This window comes from Dermacentor andersoni, chromosome 2 (genome assembly GCF_023375885.2).
Source record: "Dermacentor andersoni chromosome 2, qqDerAnde1_hic_scaffold, whole genome shotgun sequence".
In the NCBI taxonomy this organism is placed as follows: Eukaryota; Metazoa; Arthropoda; class Arachnida; order Ixodida; family Ixodidae; genus Dermacentor; species Dermacentor andersoni.
In genome coordinates this window covers 231377080-231398030 of record NC_092815.1, presented here as the reverse complement: position 1 = coordinate 231398030, position 20951 = coordinate 231377080, and the positions used below count along the sequence as shown (strand labels likewise).

Below are 20951 nucleotides of genomic sequence, written 5' to 3'. Positions count from 1 at the left end.
CACTTTTGAGAAAACGTCTTTCAGAGTTTTTAGGGCAGTTCACATCCCTCAAAATGCACCAGGATTGTAGTTTTTGCTGTCTTTGGTTTTTCGGATCTCTGCCCTTTGATTTCATGCACACGAGACGATTTTCTGGCTCACTGACGGCTGACGCTCAATGTGCTTAGTTGCGCAGTTCAAGGTGCTGACACGTGAAGTACGTAGCTGCACAGTCCGAGATGCCAATGCGCAAAATGCCTAGTCGCAGGCTCGAGGAGTCGACACTCGATGTGTTAGTCATGCAGTCCGAGGTGCCGAAGCGCAAAATGCCTAGTTGCAGGCTTGAGGAGTTGACACTCAATGAGCTTAGTCGCGCAGTTTGAGGTGCCGAAGCGTGAAGTACCTAGCCGCGCAGTCCAAGGTGCCGATCTGCGAAATGCCTAGTCACGGGCTCGAGGAGTCGACACTCGGCGTACTTAGTCAAGCAGTCCGAGGTGACGACACGCAGGCTCGAGGAGTCGACGCTCGGTGTACTTAGTCATGCAGTCCAAGGTGCCGAAGCGCAAGATGCCTAGTTGCGGGCTTGAGGAGTCGACACTCGATGTGCTTAGTCATGCAGTCCGAGGTACCGAAGCGCGAAGTACCTAGCCGCGCAGTTCGAGGTGCCGATGTGCGAAATGCCTAGTCACGGGCTCGAGGAGTCGACACTTCATGTGCCTAGTCGCGCAGTCCGAGGTGACGACGCGCGAAGTGCCTAGACGCGGGCTCGAGGAGTCGACACTTGATGTGCCTAGTCGCGCAGTCCGAGGTGACGACGTGCGAAATGCCTAGACGCGGGCTCGAGGAGTCGACACTCGATGTGCTTAGCCACGCAATCCGAGGTGCCAAAGCGCGAAGTACCTAGCCGCGCAGTCCAAGGTGCCGATGTGTGAAATGCCTAGTCACGGGCTCGAGGAGTCGACACTTGATGTGCCTATCCGCAGTCCGAGGTGACGACACGCGGGCTCGAGGAGTCGACACTCGGTGTACTTAGTCACGCAGTCAAAGGTGACGACGCGTGAAATGCCTAGACGCGGGCTCGAGGAGTCGACGCTCGGTGTGCTTAGTTACGCAGTCCGAGGTGACGAAGTGCAAAATGCCTAGACGCGGGCTCGAGGAGTCGATGCTCGATGTGCTTAGTCGCGCAGTCGGATGTGCCGATGCACAAAACGCTTAGGCGAGGGTCCGAGATTACGCGCGCAATGTGCTTGATCGGCGAGTCGGAGACTCCTATGTGCAAAATGCTTAGCCGCGGGCCCGAGGATTGCGTGCGCAATGTGCTTGGTCACGAATTCCAAAACAGCGAGTGCTGAGAGGCTTCGCCACGTGTCCGAGGATTCCATGTGCGAATCTTGGTCGCAATGTACGCGTCGCCAATGTTCAGTATGCTTAGCTGCGGGTCTGAGACGTCCACAAACGTAGGAACCGGCCACGCTACTGCGATGTCCGGGTAGCGCCCGTTTTGACACATCGAGATTACGGCGAGCGGAAAGCCAGACTCGCGAGGTACAAAAAGCTGAGCCGATGACGCGAGCGCCGGACCAATGGCAAACCGTGCTGGAGTCCCGTGGCGGGTGCGGCCAATTGCAAGACTCCTGCATGACCTTTGTGGTAAACTCACACCCGTGCTCTTGGGACAAAGGAACGACAACACAGTAGTGCAAACAATCACAAGGGCATTTATTGCACCTTTCATAGATCAATGCCGAGTTGCTAACCCTAAAAATGCCGATGGGCACACGAAAAATCTAGGAAGTCCGACTCACCGCGACTGGATAGCGAGCGAATATGTTTGCCCCATGCTGGATCCCGGCGCCTGGTTGTTCGCGCGTACGGTCACGCGAACAGTGGCGCGTTCGAACGAGGCCTCATAAGACGGTCTCGCAGAAGCATGGATCGGCGCACTCGCGGAACATCCGTGCAGCTTGCCGATCCCGAACCAAAGAGGAAGCGCCTTCTCCTTTCCGCGCCCAAGTAACCCCGCCGTGAGGCGGCGTTAGCAGCGCAACACTCACGCCATCTCTCGTACTGCGTTTCAACCACACCAACCACCGTGGGCCCCAGGCCACACGGCGAAGCCGGATTACAGGAGACGGGAGCTATGCTGGAAAACAACATATCAGGGGACGCGTGAGAGTCGCGCATCCCCACACCTTCAATCATTTGCTTTTTGAGTGCTTGCTTCTGTATGGAGGAGATAGCCAAAGCAGAAATTTTGAAGATGGAGAAATGCGCTTTCCAATGAGACCAAGATGGCAGCGCTGGGTTGCCCTGTTCCGGAGATATACTGTGGCTTGAAAAACATTGTTCTTTAGTGATTTCCGCGATCACCACCTTGACTGATAAAACAAAATTTTTAGAGCACTTCTAAGTGATTTACAGTGATATTCCTGAATCAGAGAGAAAAGGAGTTATAGAAAAGGAGTTATAGAAATTGAAAATGCGATTTTTTAAAAATGAATTTCTTTGACCATTTTTCGTGATGCAAAAGCCGCCTTCCCCCTTAGAATGCATCAATCTTTGTCCCCTCCAATTTTTTGTGTAACCTGGTTTAACAATTATTGGTTATTACAATGAAATTTTCTTCGCACTTGAATGAAGTGGGTTTGACTATCACCATTTGCACACACTCGCTCTGCTGCACGCTGCTATTCTGTGGCCTCACGCAGCAATGGCGCACTGCGAATTAGTCTTTTTTTTTCTTTTTCTTCATTTAGGATATTGTCGGTGATGCATCGATGTGGTCAAAGCATATTAATCGTGACCTTGAGCAAGACGACTAGCATTCTTGAGCAGGGGCAATCAGTTCTCAACCCAAAAAAAGCCAGCATGTGAGCCTACAGCCTTGCAGTTTCTTTCCAGTTCTTACAGCTTCCAAGTTAACAAGGTTTTACAGTGTGATGGCATTATGCTAAAATTTCAAATGCTGCACATTGTTTCAAGCATGAATTACATGTTCGATGCTGCACACATAGCAGCCACCAACACAGTGGTCGCCATGTCAAGTAGACAAGAAACCGCAACTTTGGTTGCAGACTTCCTATGAGATGGCGCTCGTTAAATCTAGCGGCCTAATATGGCCAACTTGTAGTAGGAGAATATACAAAAGTGTGATATTTATAGTTGCAATGAATCAAACTCAGAACCAGTTATTTACATTGTTTGCAGACTACATTGTGTGGTGTTCCCTCGCGATAGTTCTTTTGAGTTTCAGTAATTTACCAAGATGTTTAAGAAGTGAAATGATTGCTGTGGCTGATGCTCGTCACTCAAGTTTCGGGATTGAGTAATCAAAGGGTGATCAAAGTTTGCACAAGTAAAACTCAGTGTACCCACCTTGGCCCCCAGATCGGGCAGTGCATGATGGACGGGAAAAGTGAGGGCAGCCACCAGAGCCGAGAAGTCGGGCTCCAGGTCGCTGCCCTGGTTCACCTCCTGGCCCGACTGCAAGAAGTGGAGCAGAGACGAGGCCAGTGCCATCCAGAAGGCACAGGCAAGAGGTGCAGCTGGTGGACAGCGTTCCAGACAGCCCAGCACCGACTGTGCCAGGTGAAGCCGCGATGGGTTCTGCAGACCCAGGGTCAGCAGATGCTGAAACAGCTGCGTCACCCTGCGGTTGCCAGTCGCGAGTTTCGACCAAATGTTGCACAGGTTAAGTTACAACCACCAGTGAGCAGTTTTGATATGCAGTGAATGGCTAGAGACCAGTAGAGGCGAAAGTGACAATCAGAACCCTGGCCAACCGAGTGTTTTGACGGTGGGATTGAGCACATCAGGCTGGACATTACATGTACAGGTCAAACACTGTCGAAAGGGATGGATGGCAAATACATCTTTTGGCTGCTGCACTGAGCCACCATAAAAACTGGCCTACAGTTATCAGTTCTATTCAAAATATGCAAGTAAGCAAGGCTAGCAAGATAGCAGAGGCCTGGGGAATAGCGACACTAGTGAATGGCAGCGCTCTGAACTGTACCAGGTGGGCAAAGTGCATTCCTAACCAAGAATGCATGGGGCAGCCAGTAAGACTGATTGTAAAATAATGACCACATGTAAAACAAGCAGTGCATACTCATCAGTGCTTCCATAAACAGCAAGGAGTGAGGGCTGCACCAGAAGTCTCAGCAGGGAAAGGACTGGTGTGCCCTGCAGCACGGAAAGCACGGTAAACACCATGAGATGCATTACAATTTTCAATTCAATTTTCTGCATCAAGACTGGAAGGCAATGATTCTGTAGGATGTGGACAAAAAGCCTCGAAAATGGGCTTGAAAGTATTGACTGACCATCACTTTTGACAGATAGCGATACAACCGTGCCAAAGATAATACAAAGCATTGCACATACAAATACAATAAAATATTGATGGAGTGCATGCTCTCAAGTTTATATGTAACACATGCACAGTTTAAGAGAAATAAAGCAAGCAAAAACTCTGTCATGACGCAATAAGCGCTGAAGTAGCAAGTACACTATAAGAGAATGACTAGATAGAGTATGCCCATGACGAGCATAAGAATTTTGCATGGAAATCTATACTTGGGGAACACAAAATGTGAGAAACAAGATGATATATTCCACTTTCAGATGCCCCTTATATGCCTAGTTAAGGGGGGATATGGCAATTGAGATGGTCAATTTTGGCCACAATTTTTTATCTTCCAACTGATTTCTTTTTTTTTCCGTTTCTCAAACTTTCTTTAGCTCCTGGTGAAATATTTTAACACACGCAGTAGAAATCGAGAAAACAGCACTTTACTAGTATGCTTTCTTCAAAAACTGCAAGAGAAACCTAGCTTCAAGAGATGCCATCACACCGCGTATCACACAGCTTTTCATTGACGCAGTGCCACCATCTTGTTATCACCGTAAGCAGAAGAGATCAAAGCTTGAGAGGAAGCTTTAGCTTGGCCCCAACTCTGATACTGCCTATTCAAATACGTGTAAAATGCAGAAATGCTTTTTTGAGATAACCACCAGGTCAATTTCAATAAAGTTTTTTTGCACTTGAGAGAGAGTTAAGTTCTAGTGACGGTTGGAAGTGAAATTTCGATTTAGCGTTTGAATTTTTAACCAGGATTTTTAAATAATTATACCTTAAATAAAAATATAAGCCCAAAGTTTAAAATTTAATTCCTCTACGTTAAAAACATACCACCAATCTGTAAACTGCATCCATTATAGCATCTAAAGTGGACAAATTTGATCAGGGTGCCCACCAAGTTGACATTTCCAAATTCCCCGAGTTTTCCAGATTTTCCCTGAGTGCCTTTGCAAATTTTTCCTGAGCGACACAAAACTATGTTTTATGTGAAGACGGGAAACCACGTCGCCCGATGCTGTCACACTAGTAAGCATGTGAAAAAATTTTAAAAAATGACTTAATCCAGTTTGAATACTAAGGAGTAGTGTTAATTTTATTCAAAAAGAGAATAGAAGAGAGGGGTTAGTAAAATGCACAACAAATAAAATGTCTTTAAAAAAAAAAATTGCAAGTCAAGTTGGTCATTCTCAAATACGATAAAAAGGAGATGCATACAGAATCAAGTACTTTCATATATGAGCTATTTCTATCAACTGATAGCAAGCTCAGTGGTATGAGGCCCAGACTTTGTCATAATTGAGATTCTCTCGCAACAGCAAATGGTGCAGTGGGCCCGGAAGACAGCAAGAGCCGCAGGAGCCGTGAACTAAGGTCACTTCCCACACAAGTAGAAAGACACCTGCTTGTCCTTTCTTTTTTTCAATAAATGCTTTTCCTCAGCCTCCTCCTCTTGCAACAGCTAATGAGTCAACCTCAACTGTCCTGACATACTCTCAGCCCGTACACAACATCTCAGTGTAGGGTTTCACTGCTTTAAAGGGTTTATTTTTGTTTGCATGAGGGACATCTGCATCTTGACGTCAGCCAAAACTTAGTTTTTTGAGCTCAAGCTCCTTCAAAGCGGTCGCAGCAAGCTTCCTTTCCCGTTCGTTTCTCAAAGCATAGGTCCTTTCCATTCTCGTCCTCTTTCCACCACTCCTTCGTCCCACGGACCATTTGAAGCATCTTCTTGGTCAGTTGTACAGTCCATGTCAGATTTTCGAACTCCCTCGGGAGCGCGAAAACGTCCGAAAAATCGGCCAGTTGGAAAAAATTAATGCATGTCTTTTACTGCCTTCAAGGGCTCAAAACGCCACAGGCACATTTGAAAAAGCTCTGAAGGCCTGTCTGTACACTTATTAGGCATATTGGTGCTCATACTGTGACAGGAGATACCAGGTGGACGTGTGTATAATAAAGGAATACATACTGTGTCCAGTGGCACTAGCCCCTTCCCATGCTTGTTATGCTTCACCGCAATACATTGCATATGCCTCACCAAGTGACATTTCTGTACAGAGGCGAAGCTGACTTTCAGGAACTGGCGTTATGCAACGCACAGTGCGTTCCGAGCTTCGAAGCCAATTGCGAGGACCACAAAGGCGGAGTCAATGCCATTGCTGACAGCGGCGAATTCTTTCAATGAAAAATACGGCGCCCAACAGCAAGAAGCAGTTAGGCCTAGCATTGCCACAGTGGTGGCTACGGCTTCCAGAGGATCTGCGTGCGAGAGCGCCGGTTCGAGGTGGCGAGGTAATCAAAACGGCAGCAGTGGTGGCTTTGATCATAGCCATTTCGGACCTGCGGTCATGGCAAGAAGTCTGGAAAATCGGAGGGCGAAGGGTTCTTGCGTGGGAAATTTCAGACGTTCTGATACAGTGATTCTATGGGGTACGTATTGGTGCCGTAAAACTGTCCAAATTATCGGGCATCCGGAAAGTCAGTCATTGATTGTACATTGGCAACTCCTCTAGCCGACGAAAGGCCGTCAAAGACGATTTGTTACAATTGGTGTCTGTTACTCGAGCCAGCATTACTGCAACTTTCGTTCCCTTTCAACAAATTAGCAGCTAATTTTCCCTGACAGAAGCACAAATTCCTTGAGTTTTTCCAGACTACTCAAAATCCGTGAGAATTCCCGGTTTTCCTGGTTGGTAGACACCCTTTTGTTATTAAACCGTATAGACTCATAAGAGCTGCACCCCCAACTTGGCAGCTCAAGATCTACTGTGTGTACTTGGTGAATTTTCACTAGCTGCGCTCTTTCGCATGCCCCTACTGATACAATAATACATTCGGGGATCCAGGGTGCCTAGCACTCACTGGCTGTGCCGGCACCATTTTGATGAAAAGATTCGGTCCCATGCAACGGCCGCACCTCATCAAAATTGTGGAAAAAAAGTGTGGCTCTGACACGTGTCTATACAGTAAGGATTTACAGATTATGTGAATTTGTTACAATGTCTACAAGGGGCACAAATCATACTCGTATAGTAATGGTATATTGCAGAGCAATACCTATTACATCAATTTTGTCCATTTTCGAAGTACTATTATAGATTCACGATATCACTTTTTGTTGCTGAGTTAGTTGTAAGCTTGATAGTTGTGTTTCCTGAAAATTCGCCCTTTTCTACAATTTTTCTGAAAGATTGACAGCTTAAATAATGCTACCAAAAGTCAGAAGATCATAACTTTTTCTTTTAAATGCAAACAACCTCATCAAATTTTGTGCAGTGGTTGCAGAGACAAACGATTTCTCCTTTCCCATGTAATTAGATAGGAGCCCCCGAGCTAAAGTTTCCTCTTACGTTCTCCTCTTCTCGATTGGTTTTTGGTGCAAGAAGCACGGTACACAAAGAGACTTTAGATTTAGGAGCGATTCTCGGATTGTCAAGAGCCGACTTGTCATGGTTGATTGCTAGCATCCTTAGAGGCACAGTCAATCTCGTTAATTCAAACGCTCTTATTTCGAACTTCCGGTTTATTTGTACCATCATGTACCATGGTTCCATCAACTTTATGTGTATTCCAATGGGTGAGAATACCTAGTAATTCGAAAGTGCAAGCATTTGCCACGGTTACTTTGAACATATCGTGCTGCAACAACATTGTGAGCAGCGTGCCAAATCACACGGCAGCGCCTCTGACCAGCATTGCGCTGACCCCACCATAGAGGAAAGGCTTAGGAGAAACTCCTTAATGACGCACTCACGGGCGAGAAAAAAAAAAGCCACAGAAATGCCACTTTCTCTAAGGTCGTCGCTTCTGCCTCGTGCCATAACACTACTGGTTTTATTGTTTGTGACCTGTTCTCCGGCTCCATGACACCACAACTTACCCAACGCTGCCCATGCCACGCCATCGGTTGCAGGCTGTCGTACGGTCATAGTGGCGGTGGAAGCGAGGTAGTGTTCGTTGCTTGTGTAAGTGTGTGTGCTTCCCCACCATGTTTCTGGCTATTTTGCTTGCTTCCAGCCTACAAGCTGGGAATTTTACAGAATTTAACAGGCAGCCTATAGCACCCATCAGACGTGAAAAATCATCGCATGCAATGGTGTATTGCTGCATTCCGCTCTGCAAATCGTGCAGGCACACAACAAAGGGAATAACATTCCACAAGTTTTCCGTGACTGAACTACGGAGCCAGTGGGCCAAGATTGGATTGGATTGGAGCCAACTTTATTTGTGCCTGCAGTTGGGCGCTCCCGCGCCCCAGTGAAGGCCTCCGTCATCTACGGAGTCATCATTACTCGGCGCGGGTCTCCGCTCGCCGTTGCCGGCTCGCTGTGTCCCTGGGCCAAGAGAATTTCTCGACAAGCGGAAGGTAAGCCTAGATGCCTTCACGAGGCAGAACTACCTCTGAAATACTGATGCTTCACAAGGGGTACGTCCCACTGAGCGGAACTGTTGATCCTTTCTACTTTAGCCATTCAAATTTTACCCCACTAACATTTTGCCCCATCACAGACTGCTGTATAAGATCCAGAAGAAGCAAGGTGCCTTCAAATTGTTGAGGTGCCTAACCTCAACCTGTGGCACCTGTGGCAGTCAAATTTCGAAAAAATGAATGTTGGCAGGGCTATCCAAGATTTTTCACCTCAGGTGAAGTACCGTAAAAACCGGAATATAGGTCGAACTTTTTTTCAAAAACCCATCGCGAAAAGTCGACCCTCGACTTATATACCGGACATTGGCGGAAAAACTACGGAAGTCTTGCAACAATGGGCGGATAAAGTAAACAGCCGCCTTCGCCATCGCCATCAGCAGCATGGCGGCGTGGCGACGCTGTGGCACCTGTGACACCGGCATTTTGCGTTTCCATTGTCGCAAAGTTATATTAATTAAAGGCTGCACTTTCATTTTGTTTCAAAATGAGCGGGAGCGGAAGCCGACGTCAATTCACCGTCGCCTTCAAGAAAAAGGCGATTGAGTACGCGGAAGCCCACGGCAACCTGGCGGCACAGCGCGAACTTGAAGTATCCGAAAAGAGCATTCGGTAGTGGCGGAGGCAAAAGCAACGTATTACAACTTGCAGCAACCAAAAGAAAACGTCATTTCGTGCCCGATCGCAGTGGACTGCAGAACTGGAAGGCAAGGTTGCGGAGTCCGTCCGCGAGCTGCGTGTAAGATCGCTGCCTGTGACTGCCGAATGCATCCGTTTGAAAGCGGTAGAGATCGCACGCGCCTATGGACTGGCCAGCGAGAAGCACTCGTCATCCGACTCTGATCAAAGGCATTGCTCTGATTCGGAGTAGCGCTTGCGCACTTCGTGCCCTTCTGTGTACTGTACACCCGACGAACTTTTAACAGTATCGCGCGACCATCGACCCGCGTGTTTGTCAGCACCTTATCATCACGGCAAGGAGCGGCGAAATAGCGAAAGTAAGGGCATGCGTACACATGCGCGTATCTCGTTTGTTTCGCTGCTCAGCACCATTAATAAAGTGTTGACAAGCACGCGTGTCGATGATCGCGCGAAACTGCTAAAAACTTGGCCGGGTGCACATGCGAGCAGCATTTAAATAAATACTGTCACCATTGTGCAACCCCCCGAGTCGCATTTGTTTCAAGGTAAGGGTGTCATGTCTTTCGGTACTTTTGCCATTGAAAAGGATATTTTTTTTTGTTTCATTTTGAGGATTCGTTAGTTGGGGGATCGACCTATATTCCGGTCCGACCTATAGTCCGGTTTTTACGGTATGCAGGCATATTTTTTGCTGTCTTCGTGAAGGATACATGCTCTAAATGGAAAAGAACGGTTGCTGAATAGATAACATAAGAATGAACACCAGTGATTTCTGTTCATGTTTAGGTCACCACAGTCCTGCAATTTTCACAATAGTGACATGTGTACTTATATTTAACGGGCGACCACGTTTCGCCGCCTAACAAATGTTATCGCACAGCGCGGGACGCGTCTGCATGTATCCGAAGTTTCTGGAAAGTTATCGATGCTGCTATCCGCTGTCTGTTGTCGCCGAACCTTGTGTTATCTGATTTCATCGCGTGACTCGAATGGTGTAGAACTTTGTGGAAGGCATGCAGGTCCCAACGATTAGCCTGGAACCTTCGATGGCTGCTGTATAAAAGCTGACGCACTTGACCTGCTGATCAGATTTTCGACGATCGCCGACTGTGTTCGCCGCTCTCGTTGTGCTTTAAGTGTTTTGTGGGCACAGGTTCGCCCAATAAAAGTGTTTTGCCTTTCACAGTATTGCTACTGTGTTCTTCAACGTCACCACCACGTGACAATAGCATGGAGAGAGCCTTGGAGCTACTGGCTTCCAGAATTGCCTGCTGACGGTGGAATTTATGGAATTGATGCACAAAGGGTTTGTACTGCCCAATATTAAGAGCACCACTCTTCACTGGACCAGCAAAGATGCCATGAGAATGCCATTTTACAGTGCAGATGACAAGAGGTGTGTCATAGTTTCGGCAGTGTTTATGCCTACCCTATCTTGCTGTAGAATACATGGATTGGCAAAGTTAAATACATGTAAACTCTAACATCTAGCGTATGGAAACCACTTTTTCTTTATTAACAGCTACTGAAGAGGCTTTTGGTGTTTTTCTTGTGGCACGCTCTATTTCACTACTCTACGAACCTTTCGTTTACAGAATTTCATGGCTAGAAAATGACTTTCTGAAGTATTTCAGTGAATGGAAGGAAGCCATAACGTATAAGATGGAGTTCTTGTCTGAAGTGACTTATGAAGCACTGAGAGTAACCAGCATGTTCACAGTGCTGTGCACGAGATTCCTCTTGAAGATAGCATTTCATTTTGTGCTGACATCAAAGTTCTCAAGCGATGATGTCAAGTCGCTCTTCCCCACAATCAGGCAGCTCAACGGATTGAACTTCCAAACTGATGCCTACGCAGCCATCATCATTGCAGAAGATCTTGGTCACTGGAATCCACGCTTTTCCAGTGCCAACGTAGGAAGCGTGGTGGGCTCGCTGGGGAAGGCTACAAAGCCGTTTCCCATTCCTGCTAAGGCCACTTCTGACAACAACGTCGGGAAGCTTCCGCTCCTTCATCTCACTGCACTGGAGCACTAGCCAAGTATGCAAAGTGTTGGGACAACTCATAATGGTTTAGGCTCTGTATGCTTAAGTGTACATGCAATTTCCAAGTTGATCACGAAAAAGCTATAACGCCTGGCACCAAACAGCAACATCATCAAGTAAAGCTTGTGCAATAGCCTTTTATGCTCTTGCTGTGAACCTCAAAAAAGTAGAGATTTTGATCTAGAACAGTGAGTTCATGCGGTGACACAAGATGATTAGGGTCAGTGAATGAGGGGATAAACAGCAGAAGCTTTGAACAAGAGGAAGGGATAGCGTTCATTCTGCACCCAGCATTGCCGAATGATCACTTCTGAAGGGCACTGTCACCTGAGCCACTGTCCTGAATTCGCTGCGAATTTACACATTCCATGAAGTAAGAGCATGTTGCCTACTGATGGCAGCAGTGCCTTTAAGAGTGATTTTGGAACTGAAATGCTATCACTTAGGATTTTCCAGAATAAGCTTCATTAAGCTCAAATCTGCTTTCTTTCTTGCAGGTGCCCCTCAGCGAAGCCTTCAAGCCAGCACGCTGGCAATGATTGCTGGCTTCTTGGTCAGAGCCGTGCAGGACTGCATTAAATGCGAGGGCTGCCTCATTAATTTACAGGCACCAGCCTCTCGGTCTACCACCACTGCCATCCTTGCATGCATGGGCCATGGCAGGCTGTCATATCCTACTTTGGCACTCGTAGGTTCCGTCAGCCGCCTGGAAGATGCTGTATCAAGTGTGGCTCCTGCACTTGTTAGGGGGCCAAAGCCACTGAAGAAGTTCACGGACCTGGTGCTGCCATCACTTCGAAAGAATCCGTTTGTTTGCCCTGCTAAGGCTGTTCATGCAGAAGTTCATGAGGCCATTTTTGACAAATTTCACTTATGATTTGGCAGAGGAGCATGTCAAGCGAAAGGTAATTAACACCAAGCCAAAATCGCAGAAGATCCTGAAAGTTTAATATTAAAGATTCCTGCAGGCTTGGAATAAATCATGTCGAGCAAACAATGTTTTCTTGTGGGGTTGTATCTTTTTGGAACATTTTTCTTGAACAATACTTCGTTTGAAGTGATTTAACGATCAGGTGAACGCTTCTAAATGTAGCAAACTAGGAAGCATGAAAACCATGTTTTTTACTCCAAATGTGGCGCTTCTTCACCCTGTGATGCTGCTAGGTGTGTTTCCCAGCTGTACGGGAAGAGTCGAAAAAAAAAAAAAAAAAGGAAGCAGCACCACAGCCGCTCCTATCAGTAGTGCCAAATGCAAAAACTGCTGCTCTGAAAAAATTAATATTACCGCGAACAGCCTAACATGTTTTAAATATACACACGCAGCGTCCTTATGGTGTGTGCTTATTTAATAAGCCCCGGGCGTTTACCCAACATGAAAAGTCGCCAACGATTACATGCAGCTGTGGTGGGCCATGACGGGAGACGCTAAGATGAAGGTAAGTTGTGGCGCCTACTGTTGCAGCGCACTGTCCCTCCCGAGGAGCCACGTGATATTTCCATGGACACACACTGACATAGGAGGCAGCAGAGTGAGCAGGTCGTGAATTAATAAAGCCGGTCGTGTACTGCAATAACCCAGCCACACTAGTGGCAAAACGCACACCATGGGAGGGATCAGTCCTGGGTCAATTTTGAATGGCTCGCCATGGCAGCAAGCGAGCCGCAAGTGGAAGAGACAAATAAGAGCAGCCCCTAGTCACATACATGCAGGAAACTGGTATCATCTGAACCCACCTGACCACTCTATTTGTATTCATGTCTGGTTCAGAGTGACCGCTTGTTTCGCACTATCGTCTGTTCGTGTCAGCTCTCGCTTGCTTTGGTTGGCTTGGTTGGTCTCGTTCGTGCTTGTTATCTTACAATGACGCGTCTAAACCGAGACGTTCCAATGGAAAGGTTGTTGGAAACAGTGCGCCATATCCAATTCTGTACAAGACAGACTCTGAATAGAATACAAGGACACGAAGGCGACATCCAGTACCTCATTCTTCTTGTCTTTTGAATGCGGTGATAGCGCAAGAGAATGGAGCACACCAACATGATTATGATCAACGGCAACAAATTAGTCATCTTCATAAGACATGACTCGCGTTAAGAACGCAGGATGAAGAAGGTAAGCACAGTGCCGATCTGTCAGCAGACGAAAGAAAAAACGTGCGAGCACGTAGAGGGAAGCAGTAGAGGAAGCCCAGTCTGGCCTCAGCAACTCCACTACTTCGGTGGCAGTAGGTGGCAGAGGTAGTAATTATCGCCATCCAACAAACTGGATGGAAAGCAAATTCGCTTCCCTCCCGCCCTTTCTCGCAACTATGCTCCCCTCACGCTCCCTCTCAATTCCTTCATCTTCGACCGTCTTCGCGGTGGAGCCGCCAGCCCCAACGGCCCAGTGCCCGCTTAGCCCGCTCCTTAAAGTTTCAGTTCCTGCCGTTATCAGGAACCGAGCGCTCGGTTGGCTGGAATGGGCAGTTTCGTGGTCCTTGCTTGCTGTGTGCTTGCACGCAGCATATTTCCCGACTCACACAGCTCGTGCATCGTGCTATGGTGCATGAATACTTCAAAAATAAGTCTTCCTTTTAATTCAAACAAAATTTTCGGGCCCCTTCATGTTCAAATTACCGAGATTCGACTATAGTTTAAATCGGTTTAGAAAGTGGGTGTGGCCGTGTCAGAAAATCATGATAAAATTCTCATGTTTTACTGTGCTCTATCTTTTTTCTCTAATCTTTTTTTTCCCCTAATTTTTTTTTTTTTTTCAGATATTAATCCTTTGAAGGTTTCTGCCGTACATGTACGGCTGCGGTTTTCTGTCCCGCAACGTCTTTGCCGTACGGGTACAGTTTTGAGCCTCCTACTGAAATTTCACGCCATAATGATGATGCATGCTCACTGGGAGGTGCTGCCACCTCTTAGGACCTACAAAAAGTGTTTGAAATTTGTGCTATCTTCTTGGGGAGATAAACAGAACTGATTTCTAACATCAGCGCGTCGCGCAGACTGCGGCGACACCCCTGTTGCGGTTGCGGTTTCGCCGCGTGATCGCAACGGAGGCGCACAAAACGTCATTTTTCTCTTTGTCGGCACGCTCTCGCAGGGGCGGCGGATGTTGATTCTATCTTGATTGGCGCTGCTCTTAGCTTGTTTATCACCACCACTCACGAGGTATTCTTGCTCTCTGCGGCAATGCGCTTACGCGAGAGGGTGCCTCAGACCTCTGCCCAAGGAAGCCACACGCAGAGATGTTATGTGTGCGCCAACACAACTCGTCGCTCCAAGAGGAGAACGGACACGCATTTTAGGTGTGCAGACTGCGATAAAGCACTGTGCGTAGACCCGTGCTTCAAGGAGTACCACACTCTGAAATACTATTGAACATTTTGCAGTTCTGAGTGATGCAGACACCAAAATACTGTTCCTAAGTTTTTTTTTTTACTATTTATTTGTAACTTTATACATTTTGTACATTCAAGATCCGCAATAAAGTAATTTGACCACCTGGGAAAGCATTTTTCAAAATAATTCGATTAAAGAGTTGAAGTGTGTTTGTTCTTGATGATGATGATCATGATATATGAATGTTATTGGTGCAAGGCATATGTTTGCTCTTATGATGACTTATAGGTAATGCATGTGGCCACAGCTAAAGCACCTTCACAAGAATGCAATAGCTTTTTTCCTAGGCAGCTCACTCACACGTCTTGGGGAGGCTTCCATTGGACAGTTAGAGCCAACATAAGCTGCGTGCCATCCACCGATGTTGGTCCTTTTCCAACGTCCTTTACATTACGCTCTGCTGTGGCCACTGGCACCATACAAGCCGTGTAGTAATGGACGTCCTTAGTCGCCATGCCATGTTTATGCATGCAAGAATAAAGGCCAAGAAAGCAATCTGTAGTCAAGTTACAAAGTTTCTGTAGTCATGTAGTGCATAAAGAATGCTCTTATTGGCTTGCGCACATTTGAATCACTGGCACGCTTGTATCGCGTGCGTTTCGAGCGTTTCTGAGACTGGCATTGCAAGATTAGCACGGTTATCTCGCATTTCTGTGGTTGCTCCGTCCTAGCTGCTGCCCGATCGTGATTGGGACATGATTTGAGCAAGATGAGAAGATCTGTTCACTTTGCGATGGGGAAGCTATTTCGCATTGTTGTGCAATATTATGTGCACAAATATATTATGCGCGTAGAAGCAAATTGCAGATTTTACGAACTTCATTATATTGATTTTGGATTACCGATAAATGTACAAATTTGTTTTTAATTATATCGGCTGGATGTCCTATGGATGTCTGCTGGAGATTTGCGGGCGTCCAGTGGATGTCCGTTATATCAGAAACGGACATCCATAGGATGTCCAATGGATATCCATGGTTGCTTGAGGGTAGATGGAACGGTAATTTTAATTTTATTGTACCTAAGTTACAGACAGCTTGTTACATTCTTGTTATGCAATGCTAGGAGACTCCCAAACATGTGCAGCACCGTATTTTCTTGCCCAAAATTTGTACCACTGCAACTGCAGTACTTCAGAACACAACGCGACAGTTATCAGCACAAGGAAGAGTCCTTTGACGGCCTGAACTCACAGAGCAGAGCAGTTAACTGGATGACAGCATGTGAATGACGGCATGACATTTCGTTGACTGTGTAAAACAGTGAAAAGATGTGTTAGTGAATTCCGAAAATTTATACATAACTGCCGTGCTTGAAGCCACTCTGCAAATGACCACATTTACCTCAGGCATGAATTAGCCTGTTCATAGCTGTAGATAGCACAGCATAGCAAGATCACAGCAACTACGATCTTGAGTTTTACTTTGTCTATGTCCAAATCTGACTTCTACAACTCCCTCATCTAGTCCACAAGAATGCTTTGAAGCATGTTTTAAACTCATTTTCCAGGGCATTACTACTGCTTTGCAGTTGAAAGAAAAGAGGTACTCAGCTTATCAAAACAGTGTTGTCTTACTTACATGCAGCAGGCCAAGTTTTCCCGAGTAGTAGCAGTGTGAGGTGAGCATCTTCTCTGGCAGCTGGCTGGCCTCCAGCAGTACAGTCTGCGAGGAGAACACAAAGGCAGCACTATGTGCTTTTTTTTCCGTTGCGTGTTTGTCGTGTTGTATACTCGCTGCTGCAGTTCCAACTCCTTCTGCACATTTTGGTAGGCACAGAGGACCGAAACCAGCCAATTTGGGGCACTTTACTTGCTGCATTTACCCCTGCTATGCCATACCATTATCCAAAATTCTGACCAAAAATGGCCAAACTATTTTGAAAAACCCCAGATGCCAACATGTTTTGCTTTCTCCACCAGAATAAACCTGTTCCAACTTGCAATGCCCAGCAGAATGTGTGCTGCCAACTATCAGGAGCCGGAAAAACCAGTGAAATGAATGTAGCTCGTCCAACACATTGCAGGATAATGAAAAGTACCGTCGATGAGCTGAGCTTGTGCTGGGGCACTTTAACCAGACACACATGGACCAACCAAGCTCATCGGTATGAGGCCTGAACTTTTTTCACAACTAAGATTCTCTCCCAGCAGCTGGGAAATCAACCTCAACTGTCCTGACATACTCTCAGCCCGTACACAACATCTCAGTGTTGGGTTTCGCTGCTTTAAAGAGTTTATTTTGGTTTAGGTGAGGGTCATCTGCATCTCGGCATCAGCCAACACTGTTTTTTGAGTTCAAGCTCCTTCAAAGAGGCGGCAGCATGCTTCCTTTCCCGTTAATTCCTCAGTGCGTTGGTCCTGTCTGTTGTCATCCTCCTTCCGCCATGCATTCGCCCCACAGAGCATTTGAAGCATCCTCTTGGTCAGTTGTACAGCCAACATTCGATTTTTTGGACTCTCTAGGGGCCGCCAGAACATCCAAGAATCGGGCAGTCCGAAAAAAATGAATGCAGATCTTTAACTGCCCTCAAGGACTCAAATTGCCACAGGCATGTCCGAAAAATCTCCTAAGGCCTGCCAGTACACTTATAAGGCATATAGGTGCTCATACTGTGAAAGGAGACGGGGGTGCACACGTGTATAATTAAGAAATACATACTGTGTCCCGTGACAATTGCCCCTTTCCACGCTTGCTAAACTTCACCGCAATACACAACAGTACAGAGGCAAAGCTAACTTTCGGAGACTGGCATTACGCAACGTGCTGTGCTTTGCGAGCTTCAAAGCCAATCCCGAGGATTACAAAGGCGGAGTCGGTGCCATTGCTGACAGCGGAGAATTCTTTCAATGAAAAACATGGCACCGCACTGCAGTGAGCTTAACAGCGAACATCAAAGTAGCTAGGCCTAACATTGCCGCGGTGGTGGCTACAGCTGCCAGCGGATCTGCGTGCGAGAGTGCCTGTTAGAGGCGGCGAGATAATCAAAATGGCAGCGGTGGTGGCTTTGATTAATGCCATTTCAGACCTGCAGTCAGGGCAATATACATTGACTATATGGACTACGTTGTGGCGCTGCAAAGCTGTGCAAATTATCGGGCATGTCCGAAAAATTGGATGTCTGGAAAATCGGCCGTTAACTACTCTGGCAATACCTCGTGCCAATGACATGGTGTCAATGACGATTTGTTGCGATTCCTCTGTTACTGGAGCTAGCATTAACACAACTTTTGTTCCCTTTCAATAAAATCACAGCTAATTTTCCCTGAGAGAAGCACAAATTCCGTGAGTTTTCCCAGAGTATTTTCAGACTATTCGAATTCTCTGAGAATTCCCGGTTTTCCCAGTTGGTAGACACCCTGAGAATGTTATGTTTATTATTTCTGACAATTTTAAGGAATAGAAATAAAACTAGAAGCCAGTTAGCACTTCTCTATTACCAAGACATCATTTAGGTTGCAAAACTTTATTTGCTAACTGGATCCCAATTTATCTTTATAGCTCTCTCTATATATTTTTTTAACAGAAGTACATGGCTGTTCAAGGAGGGCACTCAATCAAACACAAAAAAAAGATGCGCATAGTACAGTCCCTCCTGAGCTTGAATGCAGCAATCATCTTCAGCTGGTTTGGTATGAAGGGGAAAAAAAAATTGTCTGAGCTGCATCTGTGGAAGCTAATGTGTGGCGAGTTAGGTGTAGCAAGATTGATATCACTTAGTTCTTTTTAAATCTAGTGTCAAGCAGTATACTTATTGTACCTCGGCTGTTTTGGTAGAATAGATTCCTTGTTGCCTAGCTAAATGGATATTCCGTGGTAAAATATATATAATGCAGGACATTGTAACAGGTTATGGCTTATAGACCTATTATTAATACTCTGCTGAGTTTAGTGCTGGTACAGTGGAACCCCGATTATACGACTTTCTCAGGACCGTGAAAGAGCGTCGTAAAATGCGGGCGCCGTAAAGTCTGAACATAAATTATGCCTCTAAAAATACTACTTATTTCGTGCGACGGATTTACGAGAAACTTCAATGTAAACTAGTAACACACTCTGCAAGGCTTGGAAATCCAAATTACGAAAAAAGTAAATGCGATATGAATTAATGCTGCAGTACAGGTACTAACCATGCTTTACTCAAATGAACCTTTACGGCACTCCACTGCCCACTGCCGCAATTCCCGCCAGCCGGCGCGAACTTTAAAAAACGTCGGTAAGTTTCTTTTGGACCTTGTTTGATCCGTGAACCAAGAGCTTTCGCTCGAGTTGGGCAACGTCCAAAAGGAGGTCCTCTACAGCGTCGCCTGAACAGATGAAGTTCCAGATACCATCTATATGCCGTAGCACCTCGGCGAACGTGGTAGGCAAAGGCGTCGTCTGTGGCGTCGTCGTTATCCTCGTCCGATGTCACAGCGGTGCCAGCACTCGGCAAAGCCTCCTCGATGGCGTCATCCAGCGACACCTCGCTGCAGATTGCAACATTGTCGTTGGCCTCCATGTACTCGGCGAAGGTCGTGGTGAGGTTTAAACCTTCGAACCCTGCATTGGCCTCGAGCGGCATTGAGGTTGTTGCGTCCCCAGCAGAGGAGGCAGTCTTTCGCTTAAAGCCACAGTGCTTGAACGAGTTCGCGATTGTGCTTCGCGACACTGCGTTCCATGAACTGGCAATAAAATGCATGGTAACGAGCACAGTGATCTTTTTTTCCGACACGCTGCGCTCCATAGCTGCCAGCCGACGATGCACTAACCGCTTCCAGTACCTTTGCTTGACGCACTTCATGATGCCAAAGATTCGGGTATCTTAAGGTACCGGGCAATGCTGGCTTTCATGGCTCCATGCCGCGTTTCCACTTCCTCGATAATATTCAGCTTATCACCAAGCGACAGACCTGTCTGCTTTCGGGACATCGTGAGTCACATTGCTCCACACAACTCACACAACTGCTCTACACAACTCCACACAACTTCTTTTGGTCAGTGTCCGACATTTTATTGCTTCACGTTTCATCCCGACCAGACGGGCTTTCGTCGAATCCCTGACTTACTCAAAACCTCCGCTGAACGCTGGTCGCTAGGATTACGACAAAGAAGACGTGCGATAAACCTAGGCCTCTCCGCGCTACTTTGTCGGCGATCTGCTGCTGGGAAACTGGAAGGAGGGAAACCCTTACTCAGTGCGACGAGAGGCGATGCCGCTGAGAAGAGAGGGAGGAAGTGATTGTGGAGAAGAAAAGGCGCCATGTCAGCACAGCGGGTGTTGCAGGCGGCTGCTGGTGGGGGGGAGAGAAATGAACGCACTTCGCGAGGTTCGTCGTGTAATGCCGGTCAGGCATAAAATTTCGTTGGATAACTGGGGTATTCAATGCATTGCTTCTATGGGGATTTCGCTGGGACTGCGCTAATCAGTCATAAAACCTGGGTCGTCGCAAAACCGGGAGACGTATAGCCGGGGTTCCCCTGTATTTAGTTTTGTCTATTTATTAGAGTGTGATACTGGTCCAAGTTTTGTGTGGTGTGCGCAACTTATAGGAAGGATAATTTTGCTTATGCATGCAGGCACATGTACTAATGATGTCAGACACCCAGACGCCACCCTAAAGGATGTCGAGAGGGCCACCATGACGCGATTCCACCGTGCTGCTGAGCGGCTTGCTGGGCAGCAAACATAATTTTGTTTATTTTCACTGTCGAATATGATCATGCTGAACGTCAGTTTTCTTGTTGCAAATTTTCTGCATTGCCTGTATGAACATAGTTTATTTTTTCACCAGTGTTTTGTTCTTTGCTTTTTTTTTTAATGTGACCGTTTGCCACATTCAGCACCATCATTTTTTTAATGCGTTGTTTCCTGTGCCTAGCTGAAATTTTCATTTCCTTAAAACTTCATTTCTTTACTGGTGCACACAGCCTGCACTGCCTGCTTAACTCTTCTAGTAGAGCGGGATTAAGAGTTAAGACAGCACAATGAAGAGTATTAACTGCACCAATCGTTCATTTGGGAACACTTTTGCACAATGTTTAACAAGTAAACAACAACATACACAAAAGCACCTTAGCAAGTAAATACAACTTTAAATTCTGCACTACTAGATGAGTTAATCAG

At 46.5% G+C, this 20951-nt stretch overlaps 1 protein-coding gene across 2 annotated transcripts in view; it reads right to left on the bottom strand.

Annotated features, from left to right (window-relative positions):
• Nucleotides 1–20951, bottom strand: part of LOC126539816 (uncharacterized) — a 212396-nt gene that overhangs the window by 121441 nt on the left and 70004 nt on the right. For both annotated transcript variants that reach the window (XM_055075745.1, XM_055075746.1), the window contains exons 14-16: nt 16427–16510; nt 4091–4164; nt 3355–3628 (exon numbers count right to left, since the gene is read on the bottom strand). In XM_055075745.1, the coding sequence (XP_054931720.1) occupies nt 3355–3628; nt 4091–4164; nt 16427–16510 (432 nt within the window). The remainder of the gene's footprint in view (nt 1–3354; nt 3629–4090; nt 4165–16426; nt 16511–20951) is intronic.